Here is a 15,942-nt window from a genome sequence, read left to right as displayed (position 1 = left end):
AACTGCCAAGCTCAGAGCAAGCTACAGGCAGCCTGCCCAGGCGGTGAGCACGTTCCGTTCCTCTGCTTCTCTTTACCCTGTGGATCCCAGGGTATGGAACTCCAGAGGCGGGGAGAGGCGAACAGCACTCTGAACCTTCTTCATACAGTGAAGTCCTGGACTCAAGAGCCCTAATGATATTTGCCATCTGCCACACAAGTGAGGCGAGACAGGTCAGAAAGGATGCAGATGGAAGGCACACCTCTTCAGGACAGGTCCCATCTCCCCTGACCTTTTTGTGTTCTCAGGTTAGTGTGTTTGAGACCGACAAGCCTTCACCTTAGCCAATCCTTGTCCTTGTCCTACAGAGATGGAACACAGGACTTGGCAAGTTTCAATAGGGACCCAGCACGAGTTGAGGGCAAATGGAGCAGGGTGATGACAAGCTCTGAAGGGGCTTGGAAGAGGCAGGAGTTACAGGAAGGAGCTAAAGAGGATACAAAGGAAGACGAGGAAACTCTTTAGGGATGGCTCTGGTTTGGTATATTTTTCATTATTAAAAATTTATATGAGCTATTATATAGTTTTAATACACTATGCATGTGCATAATTATATTTCATTCCACATATCAAGAAGCTCAGAATTTAATTTAATTCTAGCAGTTAAAAGAAGGATTCATAAACTGAGTACCTAAATAGATTTTGTCCCTTGTCACCCTGTGTTCTTTCTCTACAACATGGTTTTAAAAAAGATACAATAAGAGCTAAAACTAATAATGATTGTTCCATTATTTGGGTATACATTGCAGAACTTCAGATGATACAAAACAAGCCTATCTTAACTAAATCAGATGTTTCAAATCTTCAAGTACTTCCTCATTAACTATCAAATGACAAAATACATAGACAACCCAAGGGCAGGGAAAACACAACGGGCTTTTTCATTTTGCACTCTGCTTTGCTAGGAACACACTCACTCCAGAACATCCCTGATGAGGAATCAGGATGAACAGAGCACACCTGAGCTCAAGATGCGCCTCTGCAAGGTTCTCCAAGCAACCGCTGTACCTGTGCTGTAGGTACATGCACTGATTCAAATGGACTTTATGACTTCCACATGACGTAGCCCTTAACTGTTCCTGAAAGAAGCATTCTCATTTTAGTTTTAAACTTAACCACTTCAGGACTAGATCTGATAGTCTGGGCTGATAACTGCTTATGAGGGGGGTGGGGGGAGATCTGACAGATGAGGGGTAGGAAAACCTGCTGGGAAGCGCCAAAGAATACCACTGCCTGATGACTGGGCTCAAGGGCATGGTCTTTTCAGGGGGAACCAAAGCCAATCAGAGCTACATGGCCAGTAATGCCGCTAGATATTGCTTAGTAGTCATCTCACATAGTAAATCATTGGAATTATATGCTTATGAATAATATTTAATTTACTCATATAAAGCTGACACTGTATCACAAAATAAAATGGATTTAAAAAAACCCACTTGGATCTATAGGCCTAGAAATTTAAGTTTCAAATATTAGGGTAACCAACTGCAGTAACGGAAGCTAGCATAAAAGCTAAAAAACAATGGAAAGGTTTGAAAAACCTACCAAAGCAAGAAAACGTGATTCTGATTCAGGCTGGTCAGTGTGTCACACTTGTTTTCTAAGTTTGCACCCCTGAGACAACTGTTTGATAACCATTATACAGTAGGCACAGAAATCAGCACTCTTTATCAAACAGAACACTAAATAGCTGTTGCTACATTAAAAATTATATTAACTTTTGTAAATACTGTGGATAGAGGAGAATCATCTTAAACGTTTAAAATTCTGTGCTTGGTTGTCCTCTAAAATGGAGTAGATGTCAGGCAAATAAACATTATGTGACTACGACATTTTTCTCTCATGCCTGCAAATCTCCCTTGTAATTCCACAAGCATACATACAAGAAAACCATTAACAACAGAAAACAGGTGCTGTGGGATTTGTTCTGCGTATAGCATTTGCCTGGAAATAAATGCCTCTTGAAGGGGAAATTCTTTGGCTCAAACACCGATAGCTCTGAATCTTGAGTGTTGTGGGTTGAGGATTCCGAGTCATGTACTTTGGCTTTTGGACGGCATCAAAAGCACATGCACACTCCTAGTACAACCTGAACGTGGTGAAGTTCACTTGGCTCCAATGCTTCACAGGTCCCTCCAAGAACGCCCAGCGCTACTGAGGCAACGCAGGCAGTAAGAGCTTATTGAGATGGCAGACTGAAGTGACAGGGTGACACTGTTAATCATTTGGTTTGTTCTGAAAAAAGTTTGTAAAGGACCACCCCCCTCCATTAGATTTAGGAGAGTCTTCATCTTTAGGGGGAATCAAAAATTGTCGGGAGTTGATGGAGCATGGACTTCCAAAAGAGACGATTTCACTGTTACTGTCTGTGGATCGAGGGGAGTCTGGGGAGACTAAGTTCCACGTGTTTACATTTGCCTGAGGCCGATAGCCTGCAGTCTTATCCACCCCATCTCCTGCAGCTGTGGCCTCTGCAGCAGAGTTAATGGGGAGGCGCATTTGGGGCTTATAGCCTGCGCCCACCACAGGGTCAGTGTCTTGTTCCTCCTCTGGTTTGGCCTGAGGCTGGTACATGGACTGAACATCAATGTAAACGACTTGTGCGGTCCCTCCAGCTTCGTCCACTGCTGGGTTTGGCAGCTCCTCCTCGATGATGGGAGGACAGTAGGACACGACCACATGGTTTTCAGGTTCCACATCAGAGCTAACATCAGGACGCTCGGCTACTGGAGAAATTATTTCTGTATCTTCTATTTTAGGAACTGTTGATCGAGTCTCCAGAACCTCAACATTATTTGGAGTACAAGGATTCATTTCCAATGTTTTAAGAGCACTGCTTCCCTAGAAATAAATTTTCAAACAGCGATTAAGAACAGCTCTAAAATAAATATTAAAAAGAATTCTTAAAAAAAAAAAAGAACAGCTCTAAATGCTACTGCAATGCTTCTCCTACAAAAAGGGCATATTTATTTTTTCACATCTGCTTATAAACATTGCCTCTGATACTCTGTAGTACGCAAACAGAGCAAAGCCACTGTTTTGTCCACATTAGTATTTCCCATTGCTATTAATAGTAGTGGAAAAAAAGGGCACAGTATAAACAGTCCAAGACTAATAATTTTAGAAACACACGTTAAAAAATGCTATTTTCTCCATACTTTTTACATCTGCAGGTTACAAACTTTTCACAAAAGATGAAAGAAAGCCAATATTTCAAAGACAAATTTAAGAAAATAAAAGATTACCTCACAGACACTCTTTTGAAATTGCAATGCTTTACAATTTTCCGGGTTTGGGATATCAGGGTAGAAGGTTTCTTTAATCCTTTAAATAAAGAATAATTAAATATATTTAATAACTAAAAAGTATGAATCATATAACAAATAAGTCATAAGGCTTATTTATTTTTTGTGATGCTGGAAAATGAACCCAGGGCTTTGTATACACTAGGCAAGAGCTCTACTACTGAGCTTCATTTCCAGCTCTGTATTTTATATTTGATACAGGGTCACACTAAGTTGCTGAAGCCAGCCTCAAACTTGTGATCCTCTTGCATTAGTCCCCCAAGTAGCTGGGATTACAAGCATGTGCTGCCACACCTGGCTTGGCTTATTTTGACATTTCATATCAATATTTTAATGAAACCCTGAGATAAAAACATGTGATCATTCACTACAGTTTTCTATACCAGGTTCCAAATTGAAAAGTATAAATAATAATTTTATTCCTAGAACTATAGTATCTTATCATGAAAATGGAAAGCAAATTATTAAAATGGTGACTGTGCCATTATATTCAAAGTAAAATACAGACATTGTCCGTACAACCATAATTTTCAGACTGCAAACTGGCTTAAGCAGGATCGATCACTTGGGGAACAGGTCTGCACAGGCAGGTCTCTCCTGCTCACCACAGGACTATGCAGGCACAACTATGGTGCTGCATTACTGCTTTACCATGGTGCTTAACAATAGCAGCAGGCAGGTGAAACCATATGTCCCAAGTACGTCAACTGTCATGCCAAGAAAGAGAAAGCCTATTAGTTGTGGGTAAAAACTGAATGCAAAAAAAGAAAAAAAAAGAGAGAGAGATTTGCTCAGTGTCATATTAGATTTTAAGAGTTAAAGCAATTAACAAGAACTTTACTGAAATTCCTGCAAGAAAAAGAACTGTTAATGTGAGTCTGAAATGTTCTAACTTCTAACCATCCTTCTTACTTTGTTTCTTTTTTATTTTTTAGTATTACAATAACTATTTTTAAAATGTGATTTTTGGTAACAAGAATATGGCTATCAAAATTGGGCTACAGTTCTATAATTATTTTGATTTAGAAGCCAGAATTGCTACAGTACATTCTCTTCTTCATCAGAACTGATAATTGTTTTAGAAAGTGAGGACTTTTCTCTATACGAATGCAGCTTACAGCCATCTGCCCCACACCCAGGACAGCTCCTGCCAGTTAACCAAGTATGTGCCACTATCTCCTCTGAGCCTCTGCCCACCTCACCCCACCTCACCTCAGCTCTTGTCTCTGTCAGTTCACTCACAATTTCAGGATTCGTAGAAGCCATTCTCTTTGTCTGGAATGTTCTTTTAACCTCCCAGACTCTCCCGGGAGCAGTCTCCCTGTGGCTCCCTGTTCCCTTCCTTCCTAGTACCCACCCACACTTTGCAAGCACAAGGTCACTGGACATTTGTGGCTCACTGTCCCTTTTCCTCTTTATGGGAGAGCTCTGTAAGGACCAGTTCTGTTTTGCTCATCACTATCTCCCACTTCACATGGAAGGGGAGCCATGCCTGGTGCACAAAGGAGTGAGGGACCACGATGATCAGATTTTCTAAATAGGTTACCAGGACAAGTGAGACCTTAATCATTAAATCACATTTTATCCTGCAGATGCCTGTTGTAATACTTATGTCTGAATATATATTTGTGTACATATATGTACATATTTGTGTGTACATATATATGTACATATATATTTTTATTTATTTTAGCACAATTGCCATTACCTTAAATTATAAGTAAGAATAGGGGAAAATTTATACTTTTACTCTATTAACTTTAAAACTTTTAAATAGAATGTCATGTTCTTGCCTATTAATTAAAGTCAACATTAAATCTGACTAAACAAAATATACACTACTACTAACTCATACAACTATAAAGATGTACTTATTTTGTAATACAAAACTAAATAATCAAGCCCCTAAAAAGAAAACAGAGTAAAAGCAGGTGCCATTACCATTCTCGTTTCCGATAGCAAAGGATGCTTGTTACTACACCAACAAGGACAGCCACTGCCACAGGGATGAGAATGGCAATAATCAATCCCACAGCTGAAAGAGAATGTTGCAAACAATAAAAATCACGATTTTAGTATCAAGTGTACAATAAACTTGATTAGAAGATACTTATGTTAGAATTATTTGAAAAGAAAAAAAAAACTTAATGGCTCCAGGGACTCTGAAAAACTATTAAAAATATCACCTTTAAATCTTCAAAGTATTATTATAATTTTTAATTCTTTGGAACAGACCTTCTCAATCTTGACACTACTAAGATGGGGGCCAGGTATTTCTGTGGTTGGAGGGGGATGTGGTGAGGACTGTCCTGTGTACTGCAGGAAATTTTATCACACCCCTCCCACCACAAGTCTTCAATCAGAAACCTCACAGACACTAGGAGACACCTCCTCCAGGGCAAAGTCTCCCCCTGCTGAGAAGCACTGCTTTGGTGAACCACAACCTCCCCACAGCTCTTCACTTAAGAGCTGAACATGAACTTTAATCCTCTCCTCAGAGGTAGAGCCTAAGCCTATGGTATATGATGTACAAACATTTTTAAAGCATATTATTTCACTTAGATATATTAAACATTACAGACAGTTAAATTTAAACAGGTTGACAATTATACAAATTCAATATGAACTCGGACTTTTAGACTTTGGATGTATCCCTAATTCATTAATTTCTTAGGCACCCATTTGGAAATAGCTTCAAATAACTGACAGGAATAAATGAGGGGTCATCCCATAACCTTTTATCCTAGTATAAAAATGCAATGAAATGTAAAATTATTTTTTAAAAAGGAGAGAAACGGATTTTTTCAGACTAAAAATTGCTAGAAACACTATGAGCTGAAGGATGGAAGACATTTCAAGGTCAGTATTTGACTTACAATTTTCCTTTGTCACCACAAACATGCTCTTCTCTGGGCCCATGCCACCATCTGTATAGGCTCGCAACACCAGATGATAACTTGTTTTACCCTGAAGATCAGCAATTCTCAGTGTCTTCTGGGATATGTCAGTAATATTCTTAACCTTTATGTCGGAACGACCTGTTTTTAAAATGAAGAACATTCTAACTCATCTCTACACAATCTTTAATACATGATTATACATGCCAGTCACACCAGTCACTCTTTAAGTGAATCTGTCTGCTGGCTACCCCCAGCCAAGGATCAGGAGCCAGCTCGAGCCACATTCGAATTCCACCTCTGCTAGTCAGGACTGTGTTCAAACTACTCTGAATTTGAGGGTCTTTTGACTCTGAAAACAGAACATCACGACTTGCTCACAGGACTGTGTAAAGTTTCATACACACCCTTTAGAACAATGGCTGGTGTACATCTGGCAATCAATACAAGTCACTTCCTGTCCATTACTAAGACTATGAAAACCACACAACCCAAACCCACCAGGGCTGATGCTGCCTGTGAGTCAGAGGCAGAGGCTGGACAGGGCAGGAGTGCAAATCAATAGAGACGACTTCAAACCACTTTGAAAAAAGATCCTTGTTATGGGAATTTTAAAATAAGAAACTAGGAGGAAGTATTTGAATTATTTCAAAAGAAGGGTGAATAACTATTTAAACATTCTATTTTTAAAAACAGCATCCAAAATAATGCAAGATGATAGTTTAAAAAATTAAAAAGTAAATGGCTAACAACAAAATATGGCAGTTCCCTACTGACCCCTTCCCTCACCACCTATAACCACTTCAAAATGTTTGGGTTTCTTTTACCTTCATATTTTAAAATAACCTTAGATTGCTAGCTTTTAAATTTTAGACAATATCATATCCAAAAAGACAGATGAAGATTTAGCTCTTTTCAACTACTGCTATCTCCCCAACCATTTCATTCATACAGAAACTTTGCAACATTTGGTGAATTCAATGTTGATATTTTTATGATCTCACGAATATGTGTTACTGCTAAAAATAAAAAAGTGTTTGGTACAATGTTCCATTTCTGTTTTCTTACTGTTACCACTGCCTTTCTCCCCTCAATTTGTTTGATTTTCTACGTACCAATTCCTAATTCTTCCCATGTATGCCAATGAATACTCAATACAATTTTCTACGTGGTCTAACAAAATTCCAGTTTCACATCTCCCCTGCCACCTCCCTGCCTCCTGCTCTAGACTGAAAGACAGGACTTCCCTGTCCTCCTCTCCTCTGCAGCTTCCTGGGACTCCCCACTCTTCCCAATGCAATACACTCTTTTAGCAGTTTCCTGAGTGAGGTAGCATGGGGGAAGTACACACTTGCAGCATTTCATGTCTAGAAATGTCCCCAATCTACTGCCATATTGGTGGGAAGACTGGCAGAGTAGAGAACTATGATTGAAAATGATTTTCACTCAATATTTTGAGGACACCACTGTGGAATCTCATTGTATCTGTGTGTGGGAACTCTGAAGCCTTAGCCCTGGTCCCTTATAAGGAACCCAATTTTCTCTGATTGATTCTAGGACTGCATTAGGCCCCTGAGGTTCACTACAATATACCTTGGCATACATCTATTCCTAGCTATCTTCCTGTGTACTTGTTATACCCTTTTACTTTTGTATAAGCACAGTCCTGCAGTTATGGGACACTTCCTTCAATCAACTTTCCATTCATCTCAGATTTGTCCTATTTGCTTCCAACACCTGGTCCTACAGGGTCAAGTGCATTGCTTCTCCATGATAGTGGCCCACTAATTTAAATTTAGATTTAGCATCCTCTGCTCATCTAAGTCATCTGCCTGTGCCCACCCCAACATTTCTGAAACCTCCTTTTGGCTGTTGTCATCTGCATTCTCTTTTTCCTTCTGGCTTTGTGACTTCTATTCTTTTATACTCTAACTCAAGTGACAACTCACCAGGTCTACCTGGAAATCCAGATGCTAGAGTTTCAACTTGTTCAAGTATAAAATTTCTAAGCATTTTAGGAAAATTATATTCATCTCTGGATATTTGTAGAATCTCCTATTTAGGGTTTCCTTGTCTATGGGCCACCCTGAAGGGTCAGGAACCGCAGAAGTCAGCAACCTGGGAGGGTGCACATTACCGCAGCAGCTCTCGGAAATGACTCTGACAATGGCCAGTCAGCATCCTGGGGCAGCACTGCTGTTCTCTACTTGTCAGACAGGCTTTAGATAATTAAAAGGGTTTCCTTCTGAGGAGAGGTCCTAATGGAAGTAAAAGCTCTCAGACTGAGAAGATGATCCTCTTGTACTGTGCATCGGTAGATAAGAAACGGCTGCCTCCCAACAGAAATACAGCTCAGGAAAAAGCCAGCAATCTGTACAAACATTTTAGTACTTATAAATTTGAGAACTCTTGCTGGACACTTGCCAACTGACCAGGACTGATGGTACTTTTTAAAACTGAAAGGCTACTCACAACTCCACTCAAACCAATTTTAAGTTTCTTAGCACATTATGGCTGGGCTAAGGATGAAGCTGACCATGCTGATGGCTCCCTGTCAGATTACAGTGGGGCTCTGAAGCCTCTGGATTCCTGGATTTTTCTCTTAAGTAAGTTTCATAAGATGCTATGTTATGGATCATGCAAGGCTAATAAACTCCCTGTCCTTATGGGACTTTTAACAGACATCAGAGTAAATGACCTAAATGATTTCTAAAAGACCACACATGCCATTTTTGCATATTAAAGTCTTGACACTCTCATAGCCATAAAATGACTTCATTTTCATTTCCCTATTTTTCAGACAGTTTTGATAAACCAAAGTAGCTCTCTCTTCCCATTTCTTTTCTTTCCTTTGTGGGTAATGGCAACTTCTGATAAACACTACAGTCACGCTAGGGATTTACTTACCTGATTCCACACTGCCCCTCTTAGACGTGTCTCTTTCTCCTTTTTCAAAGTAAAATAAATACCCTCTTAAAAAGCCTCTAAGCTCTTCCACAGGAATATCTTCCCATTTTACTAATATGGAATCTGCAGATGTATCTTCAACAGTAAAATTTGGTGCAACAATTGGAGCTGTTAAAAAAACAAACGAAGTCAGTTGCTGAAGGAAAGTTTGGCAATATGGAGTAAGACAGTAATAGTTCATGAGATTTCTGGCCTCAAAACCAGCTAAACTTGGAATTAGAACTGTGTTTTCCATTTAACCATAAACCTCCAGTGACAGTAACACAAAATTTATCTACTAGGTTTATAGGAACTAAGGTAGAACTTACAATGCAACTTCTGCACAAAACACATACCTAGGGAAACAACTTGTACAAAATCTTTAAGTGAATACTCAAATATAATTAAATTTTATTTTCCTTCTTCATTGATAGTCCTGGAATAAGTTAACAGTTAACAGTTTTTAAACTTATATAAATGGAAATAAAATATTTTTGACATCCAAGCTAACATTTAATTTTCTCAATGACAATAATAAAATTGTGAAATATAAACATTAAAAAATAAGTAACCAAATAAATAATTTTGAATTTACCATAAGAATTATTTTTCCTTTCTTGAATACCTTAATTCAATCTGTTTTTGGAATTCAATCTCATCTGAGTTGTAATTTTTCATGTTACCTGAACTCTAAAAAAAATCCTTACCCACTTAACTTACCCAATTCTTCTATGTATCCAGTTATAGAACGTAATAATTGATATCCTTGATTTCTGCACCCATACAGGAAAAAATTGTATCTTATACCAGGTCGAAACTGATCTATAGGATGAACAGATTAGTGAAGTGTCATAAATACACACATACAATTACCAGGAGTATCTATTTTAGATATAGAACATAGAACCTAAAACTCATTCCAGGATCATGTCAGTAACCCACTCTAGGTGCACATCCTTCCATAAATCCCTCCTTTCCCTACATGATGTTATTTCTGGGTTGAAGAAGACCAGTGCTCCAAGAAGCAGAATCTATGAGCTCCACTCTACCTTGAAGCTTTGGTGTTAAACGGAACCAGGCCTGTTCCTCTTTGCAACACTGTCGTTAAGTGTCCCCAGGTGAGTTTACTCCACACACATACAAGGGAGGTATCTTGATTTCAACCCTAAAATCACATTTAAAATGCTGCCTGGATCCCAATGCAATGTGCATAATGTGAGCAGCATGAGAGTGCACAAAACAAGGTCCCTGGTGGGAGAAGGTGGCAGTGGTGGGAAGACACAGAACAGGGTAACTATAATAAAGTGTGTTGCTCTGTACTGTAGATACTATGCTGTGTGACCTTAAGTGAGGGACCAAATGAGTCTAGGATCAGAAAAAGCCACTGAAGTGATGTTTGAACAGAGCCTTGAGGAGCAATTAGGGCTCATTAGGGAAGATAATGCTTGGGGAGAAATGGTAGAGTAAGAATTGCATTCAATGTTCGGGACACAATTATTCTAACATACTTAATAAATTAATTTTTTAATTATGTGCTCACAGAACACCAGTGGTCTATAGACTCAAAAGTGAGATGATCAACCTCTAAAATCATACAGCCTGACAGTGAGAACACTGAAGCCACAGAATGCACTCCCAGGACAAAAGTGACCTGCATATCACTTGCTCTCATGTGCACTGCCAGCATTCGAGGGAAAGCCAGGGGAGGGGATGGCCAGGGAGCATCACTGGTGACAAGCTACCTGCTCCATACCCCCAGGGGAAAGTACCACACTGCTCACCAGCCACTCAGGTGTGAACATGAGGAAGGGACTCCAGTTCCAAATGATAAGGCAGGTTAAGCCTGTGGTCACCAATATTTACTGAGTGGGGGGTTAAACTGTCCCCTTTGATGTCCTACGGAGGCTGGGCAGGGGGACCAACCTCCAAAGACACTTTCTGCTATTTGGGTTGTTTTCAATTTTTCATAATTACAAATACTGTTGTAGAGAACATTGTTAGATACAAATGAGTTGTTCTCTAATTATTTCTTGGAATAAATTCCAAGACAAGTAATTACTAGATCACAGAGTTAGAATCCTTTCACATCCATCCATATTGCCACAAACCACATTCCAGAAGAGCTAAACCAGTTCCCATCTGCCCACTGGTAAAAGGAAAATGCTGGCCGCACTGGCCCTGGTATTGCTTCTGAAAAATATTTTTAAGAACTTTGAGAGACACTAATTCATCTTACCAGATTCTATTATGGTCTCAGTGCTGTTTGAAGGAATCTTTTTCCAGTCCATAAGGCAGGGATCTGACCGAGATGAGTTACACCATTTAATAACATAGTCACAAGTCATATTGGGGTCATGATGCCAGGTGAGGAGAATCTTCTTTCCTATTCCAACAGCCTGCTCTACTTTGAGATCATCTTCAACAAAGAATGATATTTTACTGGCATTAAAAACAATATTGTAAAGCACACCTCATGAAAATAAACTTCAGTGTACACAAGATTACAAAACAGTGCTCACACTAGATAAATGTTAAGCATAAAGATTAGAAGTGCTGCTTCATTCTATTTATTTAACATCTACAGCACTAACCTGTACACAAAGATTAGCATTGCAGCTGGAAAAGGTTAAAAAGCACCAACGATTAAGCAGGGATGTATTGGGGCTGGAAGACCCAGAGTCAGAAGAAGGGGGCTGAGGGAATGCGATGGGGATGAGCACTGGAGGGGAAGTGGCATGGCCACTCAAGATGAGGAAGAGAGGCAGGAGGCTGGTAAAGGACACCAGGGGGCAGTTTAACCCCCATTCTAATCAACCTCTCTAAATGCAATGTGAGCCCCAGAGAGCAGGCCCAGCACAGTATGCAGAATGGACACATCAGAAAAAGAATGGGTGGCCAAGCCCCTCGTCCTCCTTTCCAGGAAGCTTTGATCCCAGAGCTGAGCTGAGGGGACTCTGGCTGACCAGGAGCAGGGTGGGGAGGAGGAATGTGCTGGTGTGGTGAAGATTGGAAAGGGACAGTGGCTGGGCAGTGGGCCAGCCTCCACAGCGATCCCTGACTGGACCCTGCTGTCCTTCCTCTAGGAGTGGGTACTAGAAAAAGGTGCTCCCTCATGGGGCAGCACAGCAGAAGGGGGACAGAAAATCAGTTGGAAGAGGTTCACTGGAAAAAGAGGTGGAGTGGTAATTTAAAACCGTGACTCAAAAAGCTGTCCAGGTAGAAGCTGAGGAGGAGTACAGTAAAATTTAAAGGAAGACACTTATAATTTTTAAATTTCACTACAGTTGTTGTTGGTTTTTTTTTTTTTTTTTTTGGTCTTTCCCCAAAGCCTGTATTAAAGATCTAATTTAGACTTTAGGAAGACTTTCTTATCAACAAAATTACCAATTAAAACGAATATTCTTCTTCTGCCTTCTTCTGCCTGATAGTTTGTAAAACAGCCTGGATGACAGAATAGGCTCCTGTCATCTTGGAGAGAGATTTGAAAACAGTACTTGAATAAAAAGTTAAAATTATTTCTTAATGAGAGTACTATCCATAACCATAATTCTTAACATTATGTGATAAAGTGGAAACAGTAATAATTTTATAAGTGTACAATGCTTCAAGTCAATACTAATGACTGCTCTCAATGAATATTAGATATTAATCTGCTTGTTCCTCCATACATGATATATGATATGTCAGCAGCAAAGCATATGAGAAGACTATTGACATTACATAGGAGCAAGTAACATAAACATTTTTTACTTTATTTTCCTGTTCTTATACACCAAGTTGTCTTAAGTACTTACCATTTGGGATTTCCATACTAGCTATTTTAGAAGGTGGAGATGAACCAACTGAATTTTTTGCCACCACACTGATGATGTAGTCATTTTTATCAAGTTGTATTTCTGCTTTGTGTTGAGGATCAGGGATCTCAGAAAGGGATTGTGTTTCTTCATTTGATGAACATGATACATTATAGGAAAGTATTTTTCCATTAGCTTCATTAATGGGTAAAGGCTAAGAAAACAGAAAAATAAATTGTTAGTAAATACTTGCAAAAAGCAGCTGCAATGAGGCAAGGTCGTCAAGTCTAAAGTGGATGATGTGATCACATAACAGAGTCACATTAGAAAAGACAAAGTGGTCACGACCATGAAACAGGTTTCCAGTCCACTAAGAGCTGGCTATATCAGAAAAAGTGATACTGAAGCAAAAGCCATCCATCCCTACTCTAAGTATTACAAGCACCCAGAAATTTAAAAATTGAGTAAATACAAAACCATATTTATCTTCACAATTTCAGAAGGAAAATTTTAAAGTGTCAGAGGCACTGCTCTATACAAAACATTAAAAATTGTGGTATTATGCACTGTTTTCTCATTTTAAAGTAGTACATGTTCACTACAGAAAACTGGAAAAATACATAAAAAATGCAAAGAAAAAAATCTCCTACATTCCCACCTTTTGGATACTCTTGTATTTTAATCTCTCTTCTAAGGTATTTTTCTAGGTGTAGAGTTTTATTTATTGTTATTTTTTAAATTAATGACCCCAGCATGACTTGTGATGATGTTATTAAATGGTGTAACTTATCTTAATTTCAAGTCTGCCATATGAACTGAAAAGAAGTTCCCTTAAATATGATTCTAATCATACTACACAATTTTATACTTTTTTCACATAAGCAGTCACAAGCCTCTTCACTTTTCTTGTCTATATTAATAATTACACACATTTTAATGGCTTTATATTTCATGTAGCATTTTCACCAGAATATCTGAATATTTCTTAAACAAATGGAATTTAAGTTGTTCCCACTTTTTCACAATACTAAAATAACATTTTATTGAATGTCTTTGTACCATATTTTTTTCATTTTTCATATTTCATTAATTCTTCAACATGGATTCCCAAAAGTTGACTTAAAAAAGAAATGAACTTCAAACTTCACTTCAACTGTTCAAACTGCTTCTGAAACAACTGCACAAATTTATATGGCACTGTTTGGGGTCCACTGCTCATAAAACAAAAATGTAACCCACACTTGGGACTCTATGGTTTATGGCTATAAGTTTCTGACTAAAACAAAGGAGAAATTCTTAGGTTCTTCACAGACCTCATAAAATGAGAGTCAAGAGAGCTCAGAACGGAGACAGAGGATCCTCCATACAAGGATCCTGGTGAATTAGGAGTGAATGAGGAGCCCGGGAGTCTTAGGAGCCAGGTTAGATCTCAGCAATGCTGCCAACTTAGCCAATCTTGGAAGTCTTGGTCCCTTGACAGCTAAAGTATCATATGCAAGTTACACATGGGAGCATAATAAAGCTATTTAAATTAGATATTTACCTTCCAGTAGATTATTAGGTTTTTTCCATCAGAACTCCATTCTCTCCAAGTATCTGGTCCCTTTGAAGGAACTAGGAAGAAGATTTAAAATTTAGTATTTGAAGAGGCCTTGTGTACATCAGTGGATAATATAATTGAGGTGGTGGTGCTTGCATTTCTTTGTAGGATATTTGGAAATTTCAATATAATGTAAGGCAGTTCAGTAACATCTACTTAGAAAAAGAAACAGAAGACCTAAAATCTCAACTTCTATAAAACACAAGGCCTCAGAGATTCAAATCACCCTTACGGTTGTCTGTGAGTGGTCCCTGGGTGCCTCTCTCACATCTTCCCATCTCCCCCAAATCATAAGCAGTCACAAGCCTCTTCATTAACTTACTGGCTTCTGTGGTCAAATGTTTTTTCTCATTGCTCCATTTGCTCCATTTCCAGAAAGTTTCAGCAGAACAACGAATCCGAAAGGTATATATAGTGTATGGGTTTAATTTGTCCACGGCAACCAGATAACTTGAATTTTCTACTCCTTTGATTGTGACATTCCGCTTTTTGAAAATAAATAAACAGGTACATGTATATGCCATGTGTGTATGAATGCATCTATGTACTCATATACACAGATTTTTTTGTAAGAAACCTCCTACATTTATAACCTATATTGACTCAAAAAGGCCATAACAGTTTGCAATTATAATACCAAATAGAGTTAATCTACTATAGCACTTTAATTCTTATGAAATGTCAAGTCAATGAAATTATGCTACATTGTAGCAATAAAATATTGTGGTGTCTTTTAAATGTGAATACTGGATCTAAGTTACAATGGTTAATTAAGTTGTGTAGCAGATGCAAGTTGTGATAATGAGTCAATGACTAGTGACCATGCAATCACTAGTCTGAGATAATCTTGAGGATTAAATAGTATCATTCAGAAGGTATTTGAAAGCTTCCTGGAAGCAGACATTGACTTTTATGCATCTCTGTTTCTGGGTCACTCAGGACCTCTATTATGGCACTAGCCATCCTATAAATAGTCCTGCAACAACTTACTTAAACTAAACCAGTAAAATTTAAATGAAGTAGTTCTAAACAAATTTTGGAATCTGCATGCCTCAAGAAAGCCTCTGCACTTATTACAAGGAAGATTTTCAGAATACATTTTGTCATTTTGACAGAATTTCTAGAAACCAGTGAATATTTAAGTATAACATTAGTCATTTTAAATTTAACCCAAATTACAAGATAGAAAAGTCAACCTAAATACTTAACATGTACTGAAAAGTCATGTTTTGACTTATAATTACCAATTATGATTTGGTCCCATTGTTGCACTTTTCAATTTAAAAAAATCACTTTTATTCTTTGGTGCCAATTAGTTTATTAACCGACAGTAAAGTCTACAACAAAAACTATTGATTCAC

The 15,942-nt window shown here is 38.4% G+C and overlaps 1 protein-coding gene across 2 annotated transcripts in view; it reads right to left on the bottom strand.

Annotated features, from left to right (window-relative positions):
- Positions 1-499: 499 nt before the first annotated feature.
- Positions 500-15,942, bottom strand: part of Lifr (LIF receptor subunit alpha) — a 40,726-nt gene continuing 25,283 nt past the window's right edge. For both annotated transcript variants that reach the window (XM_015496348.2, XM_048802875.1), the window contains 10 exons: positions 14,904-15,066; positions 14,525-14,595; positions 12,982-13,195; positions 11,424-11,603; positions 9,908-10,009; positions 9,149-9,316; positions 6,221-6,382; positions 5,286-5,379; positions 3,285-3,363; positions 500-2,880 (listed from right to left, as the gene is read on the bottom strand). In XM_015496348.2, the coding sequence (XP_015351834.1) occupies positions 2,257-2,880; positions 3,285-3,363; positions 5,286-5,379; positions 6,221-6,382; positions 9,149-9,316; positions 9,908-10,009; positions 11,424-11,603; positions 12,982-13,195; positions 14,525-14,595; positions 14,904-15,066 (1,857 nt within the window). In that variant the 3' untranslated portion in view covers positions 500-2,256. The remainder of the gene's footprint in view (positions 2,881-3,284; positions 3,364-5,285; positions 5,380-6,220; positions 6,383-9,148; positions 9,317-9,907; positions 10,010-11,423; positions 11,604-12,981; positions 13,196-14,524; positions 14,596-14,903; positions 15,067-15,942) is intronic.

Source organism: Marmota marmota, unplaced genomic scaffold (genome assembly GCF_001458135.2).
Source record: "Marmota marmota marmota unplaced genomic scaffold, marMar, whole genome shotgun sequence".
Classification (NCBI taxonomy): Eukaryota; Metazoa; Chordata; class Mammalia; order Rodentia; family Sciuridae; genus Marmota; species Marmota marmota.
Note: the sequence above shows the minus strand (reverse complement) of the source record. Positions and strands in the feature narration are given on the sequence as shown.